The sequence below is a fragment of the Haliotis cracherodii genome, unplaced genomic scaffold (genome assembly GCF_022045235.1).
Source record: "Haliotis cracherodii isolate W230 unplaced genomic scaffold, xgHalCrac1.p SCAF_19, whole genome shotgun sequence".
Taxonomy (NCBI): Eukaryota; Metazoa; Mollusca; class Gastropoda; order Lepetellida; family Haliotidae; genus Haliotis; species Haliotis cracherodii.
This window is the reverse complement of record NW_027266274.1, coordinates 17,669,434-17,676,244: the sequence shown is the minus strand read 5'-3', so window position 1 is coordinate 17,676,244 and position 6,811 is coordinate 17,669,434. Positions and strand designations below refer to the sequence as shown.

The 6,811-nt window shown below is 40.6% G+C and overlaps 1 protein-coding gene across 1 annotated transcript in view; it reads left to right on the top strand.

Annotated features, from left to right (window-relative positions):
* Positions 1 to 234: 234 nt before the first annotated feature.
* Positions 235 to 6,811, top strand: part of LOC139467167 (kinesin-like protein KIF18A) — a 29,912-nt gene continuing 23,335 nt past the window's right edge. The window contains exons 1-4 of the mRNA XM_071248891.1: positions 235 to 298; positions 2,203 to 2,600; positions 3,624 to 3,781; positions 5,602 to 5,706. Of these exons, the coding sequence (XP_071104992.1) occupies positions 2,231 to 2,600; positions 3,624 to 3,781; positions 5,602 to 5,706 (633 nt within the window). The 5' untranslated portion in view covers positions 235 to 298; positions 2,203 to 2,230. The remainder of the gene's footprint in view (positions 299 to 2,202; positions 2,601 to 3,623; positions 3,782 to 5,601; positions 5,707 to 6,811) is intronic.

The window sequence follows — 6,811 nt, the reverse complement described above, 5'->3', positions numbered from 1 at the left end:
GAGTGCCATTCTAAAGCCATACGTAACTGTGTGACGCATCTTTACTTTCACGCAAACTGAAAGTGCGGTAAATTAAAAACTAGGTTCTACCAGATATGAAGTCGTAACTCACACAACAGAACTCTTTATGGCGAAGACTTGAAAAGTAGTGGATCAAAGAGAAATCAAAGGGACGCAACTCTTGGGTTTTTCCAAAATGCCAAACAGATGGCGCTGATTTTTTCGACCAATGAAATGGCTTCTTTTATTGAAAGTGGGGATTTCAAACTGAAATGTTGACGTGTTTACCATACATGATGTAAGTTATTTAATGTTGTATACCTGTTGTTAGCGACTTTGCATGAAGTATATATTTATTGTTGCCATCACGTGATTGTGAAATCAATCGTGATCGTTCATAACAATGAAAATGATAAGCCACCTTCACGAAATCGTGATTCAGTCGACACGATGCAGGCATATCAGTGACTGGAGTCATCCGTATGTTTATCGGCTACATGGTACATTTTGTGATACACGAACTGTGGTCATGATAGATGCATGGATGTACTTCCGCCCGTATCCCCCCCCAAAATATGTATGCATTGCCGCCCAATCATTTTAATCATATATAATGTAAGGGGGATACGGGCGGAAGTTTTACCCATGCTTTCTAGGTAGTCATGATATATGTCACATTTACATTAATTATCCTACAAAAAGTCAATACGCTTTAAAAAAACTTTCATTGTTTTTGCCAGAATTGAGTGCCCATGACAAGGCTCCTCCCTGTTGGCTTGATTCCATCAGGCCTGCGCTTTTTTTTAAGGATTAGGGAAGGATTATGTGTGATTACAAAAATTTATGCAATGTCTAACCATCAGCTACGTCCCCTATGTTAGGATAATGAAATATCCAACAACAGCTGATAGGTGTAAGGTGATAACATTTATATTTGGTGTGCCACTCGGTATAAAAAGCAGGAGTAGAAATGCATCGATCTTTATCTAACTTTTCAAGTTGATGGTTGTATACAGCAGACACATCTCGTAGACAGCCACCTGCTGTTGTACTCTTTCCCTTACCGCATCTACACACTTCCTTTACTGTTTAATCATTTATTCTGTATCTGAACCCATCAAGCAGAACTTAACGACCACCTCTGTGACTGAACATACTCTACCAAGCGAATAGCAGCTATTGTGTGAGCAATTAAGTTCTGGTATTTTCACCAATACTCATATACCTACACAATCAGTGTCCGAAATAACCATAACTGCCTGCCTGTCATGGCTGGTTACTTTTCTGTCAAGCTTCAGGAAATTTTCTAAACCTGCCTGATTGTCAGGCAGATAATTCTAAAATTACATAGTATTCAGTTGAATTATAACCATAACTCCTCGTGCAATCCAAAGCATTTAACTTTAAGTCCAATTTTAAGATCTATCATTCTATGTGCTATGTTTATTAACAGCTAGAAAGAATGTCCTTTACTGTGGCTTTAGTCTGAAGTCAATGAAATTTCCCAGTAGACTTTACTGATAAAAGTACATGTACATTTACACAGGGTTTTCCTTTACTTATAGTTATAGTCTGTCATACAGACCCTGAAACAAATATACAATACAGCCCATACAAGTCTATAATTTTTGTGAAATCTAGGATGCCATGAATACTGCAGTATTTGAGAATGAAGAAAGTCTTTTGGCTTCTTTTTATTATGTCTTGCAACTATAATTTAACAACTGTTTTTTTTCTGTAAAATATATTCTTTCAGAGACTTAACTTACAAAAGTGGGGCCCTGGACCCCCAATGATTAATTTTAAGGGTCCTTGCAGGCAATATGAGGGTCCTGTCAAGTATTGTGTTGGTGTACTGTACTGTTCGTTTTGATAATTACCTTGGAGTTGGAGCCTGGAATGAATCGATGATCATATGAGCAGTGGTCCTGATTGATGGATGACAGACACCTATAACTGGTCTTAATTCACTTATTTGCCTGTCAGGGGCACTTAGTTAAGAATCCTAGATACAACCCTGGGTGCTGATGTTCAAAACTATCTTAGCGCTAAGGTGATCGTAACTCCCATACCTTAACACAGACTTACAACAGTCGTAATGCTTAGGTTGTTTTGTACAACAGCACCCTGATTTATAATCTGTGTACCCATGGTCGTTAATGGGATATAGGAGATGTGTGTATTCATCAGTGTTCACTTTAGATTGCAGCCATAGAGGACACATTAGAAGATGACAGTGGGTCGGCCTCGGAGTGACCGAAGTATGGCAGGATCAGAAAGTAACCATGGTAACGCTACAAAGTCCAGCAATGTCAAAGTTGTTGTCAGAATTAGGCCAGAAAATGCTGCAGAGAAGGTCGGTCCATTTGAAGTTGTTGTGAGGGACATGAATGAACATGTGTTGGCCTTTGACCCGAAGGAGAGCAACTCACCTGTCCGCGGATTCCGCAGACAACCGAGAGACATCCGGAAACGTCGGAATAAAGATTTGAAGTTTGCCTTTGACTTTGTGTTTGGTCCATGTACGACCAACGCGGAGGTGTACGAGCACACTACGAAAGGAATCCTTGATGGACTGCTGGAGGGCTACAACTGCTCAGGTAGACTTAGGACTTAAATTGCTGTACTTAACAATTCTAGTCAACTTGATAAATGTGATTATCCCATAAATACATCCCTACCTCCATCAGTTTTTGAGCCTGCAGTTTTAACATGATTAATCCGTCAATATTTGTGACCAACCATGAGATAAGGGACCTTATTGGTGAAAAATCACAATTTGTCCTATCATTAAGGAACAGAAAAATTCACAAGCTTCAGTTCAGTCAATATTTGTGACCAACTATGAAATAAGGGACCTTATGGGTGAAAAATCACAATTTGTCCTATCATTACATGATTAAGGAACAGAAAAATTCACAAGCTTCAGTTCAGTCAATATTTGTGACCAACCATGAGATAAGGGACCTTATTGGTGAAAAATCACAATTTGTCCTATCATTAAGGAACAGAAAAATTCACAAGCTTCAGTTCAGTCAATATTTGTGACCAACTATGAAATAAGGAACCTTATGGGTGAAAAATCACAATTTGTCCTATCATTAAGGAACAGAAAAATTCACAAGCTTCAGGTCAGTCAATATTTGTGACCAACCATGAGATAAGGGACCCTATGAACATGATGAGTGAAAGATCATAATTTCATCTTATCATATTTTAAACTACAGTATAATAGAACCACAGCAATGCAATAAACGAGCTTCAATCCATATTTATTACAGATATACATGGCATCAAACATTTGGACTCATTTTCTGCAATTTCCCATTTTCAGACGATAACTGTTTATGTAATAATTGCAGTTTTTAAATACAATGTCAGATTTATTGAATGTAGACACGTATGCTGAAAAGTTACGAAATAATGTTTTTATTATAATTCAAACTAACGGGGGGAAAATAACCTATTTTTGTACAGTCCGCACATGTCTCTACACAGTTGTATCCATACACCCATTAGGTCTCTTTTCTCGGAGCACCTTTAGAATACAGTACCACAACTTCTCATGAGGGGATCCAAGGGCTAAGGATAGAGTGTCATGTGTGTATGTTGGTGTGTTTCAGTGTTTGCCTATGGGGCTACAGGGGCCGGTAAGACACACACCATGCTGGGGAGTGAGACCCATCCAGGGGTCATGTACCATACCATGATTGACCTGTACGAGAGGATCGCTAACCTTAAGGATGAGAAGACATGTGATGTGGCCATCTCCTATCTTGAGGTATGGGAATGGATATGAACACCTTCTGTTTCGATTACATTAGTACAGAACTATGTGGTTCGTATGGAGTTCAGTGAGGGACAGCTCTTTTCCTTGTGTTTGTCTTCCAGAAAACGTCTTAAATCTGATTTTGCTTTATTTATATGACACTATATTCAGCGTTGGAAATTGGCACTAGTCCTGTAGTCCTTGCCAAACTGCCCAATAGTTAAGGTGTCATAAGGACTGGTAGAAATTTGCCATTTTTAAGGGTTTTTCTATATGTTATGATTATAAGGTCTGGTGGACTGAAACTGTTAGTTTCTACCACTGATATTCCTGCAGTTACTGGAGCAGCCTATACAATATACCTGCAGGTGTTTATACAGCATATACTATATTCCTGCAGGTGTGGTGGAGTATATACTATATTCCTGCAGGTGTGGTGGAGTATATACTATATTCCTGCAGGTGTGGTGGAGTATATACTATATTCCTGCAGGTGTGGTGGGGTATATACTATATTCCTGCAGGTGTGGTGGGGTATATACTATATTCCTGCAGGTGTGGTGGGGTATATACTATATTCCTGCAGGTGTGGTGGGGTATATACTATATTCCTGCAGGTGTGGTGGAGTATATACTATATTCCTGCAGGTGTGGTGGGGTATATACTATATTCCTGCAGGTGTGGTGGGGTATATACTATATTCCTGCAGGTGTGGTGGGGTATATACTATATTCCTGCAGGTGTGGTGGAGTATATACTATATTCCTGCAGGTGTGGTGGGGTATATACTATATTCCTGCAGGTGTGGTGGGGTATATACTATATTCCTGCAGGTGTGGTGGGGTATATACTATATTCCTGCAGGTGTGGTGGAGTATATACTATATTCCTGCAGGTGTGGTGGGGTATATACTATATTCCTGCAGGTGTGGTGGAGTATATACTATATTCCTGCAGGTGTTGGAGCAACATATTCTGTAAATCAGGAAATAAATGTGTCTCCAAATGAATACAACTGCTGACCTCAAGCCAAAAATACGACTTATTATCAATGCGACTCCCCCCACCGGGTGACCCCATCCCTAATGGAATAATACAAATCTTTGCCTTAATCCAATCAACCACAAGTAGCACTGCTTATTAGCACTGAGTAAAGCACTTCTGTAATGAAAATAAACAGTGTTTTCTTAAAAACAACACAGAGTCTATATATTTACTTGGTTGACTGGCATTAAAGAAGTTCAAAGGCAATAAAATAATTGAACCAACAACAGTCTACTGATTGGTATGCAGAGGAGGTATCAACAAGGTGTATTCTTGAACTGACATTGATATATACTTGTTACAACTGCTGCTCAATGAACCGTGTTTGTGTTTATATTCAAGTTGGTATTTCCGCTATCCAAAGTGTGCAGCGATTCATATTGTTGGATAGTCATTTGGAGACATAAATGCAAAGTTAAATAATGTGAGTAAAGACCACTCACATTTTTCGCACTTTATTAACCCTTACGTTAATTCAAGATTTGCAGTACTATATTCATGCAGGTGTTGGTGCAGCATATAAAATATTCCTGCACGTGTTGATACATCATATAGTTTATGCAGGTGTTGATGCAGCATATTCTATTTTTTGCAGGTGTTGGTGCAGCATATTCCATTTTCCTGCAGCTGTTGATGCAGCATATTCCATTTTCCTGCAGGTGTTGATGCAGCATATTCCTTTTTCCTGCAGGTGTTGATGCAGCATATTCCATTTTCCTGCAGGTGTTGATGCAGCATATTCCATTTTCCCGCAGGTGTTGATGCAGCATATTCCATTTTCTTGCAGGTGTACAATGAACAGATCCGAGACTTGCTGCTACCCCGTGGCAGTCTGCCGATCAGAGAGGACCCAAACACCGGTGTTATCGTGCCAGGACTCTCACTGCACAAGGTACATATAAATCCCAGATGTGACGGTTTGCTGCTGATGTGGCACTTGTGTGAGAGTTGCTGCTGATGTGACCCACATGTGACAGTTTGTTGCTGATGTGGCACATGTGTGAGAGTTGCTGCTTATGTGACACGTGTGTGAGAGTTGCTGCTGATGTGACACACGTGTGAGAGTTTCTGCTGATGTGACACATGTGTGAGTGTTTGCTGCTGATGTGGCACATGGGTGAGAGTTGCTGCTGATGAGACACGTGTGAGAGTTTCTGCTGATGTGACACATGTGTGAGTGTTTGCTGCTGATGTGGCACATGGGTGAGAGTTGCTGCTGCTGTGACACACGTGTGACAGTTTGTTGCTGATGTGGCACATGTGTGACAGTTGCTGCTTATGAGACACGTGTGAGAGTTGCTGCTGATGTGACACATGTGAGAGTTTCTGCTGATGTGACACACGTTTGAGAGTTGCTGCTGCTGTGACACACGTTTGAGAGTTGCTGCTGTGACACGTGTGTGAGTTTCTGCTGATGTGACACGTGTGTGAGTTTCTGCTGATGTGGCACATGTGTGAGAGTTTCTGCTGGTGTGACCCACATGTGACAGTTTTCTGCTGATGTGTCACACATGTGAGAATTTCTGCTGATGTGACCCCTTGTGTGACAGTTTCTGCTGATGTGACACACATGTCACAGTTTTCTGCTGATGTGACACACATGTGACAGTTTTCTGCTGATGTGACACATGTGTGACAGTTTTCTGCTGATATGACACATGTTTGTGAGTTGCTGCGGATGTTACACACGTGTGTGAGTTGCTGATGTGACACACGTGTGACAGTTTTCTGCTGATGTGACACACGTGTGAGAATTTCTGCTGATGTGACACATATGAGAGTTTCTGCTGATGTGACACACGTGTGAGAGTTTCTTCTGATGTGACACATGTGTGAGAGTTTCTGCTGGTGTGACCCACATGTGAGAATTTCTGCTGATGTGACAACTTGTGTGACAGTTTCTGCTGATGTGACACACATGTCACAGTTTTCTGCTGATGTGACACACATGTGACAGTTTTCTGCTGATGTGACACATGTGTGACAGTTTTCTGCTG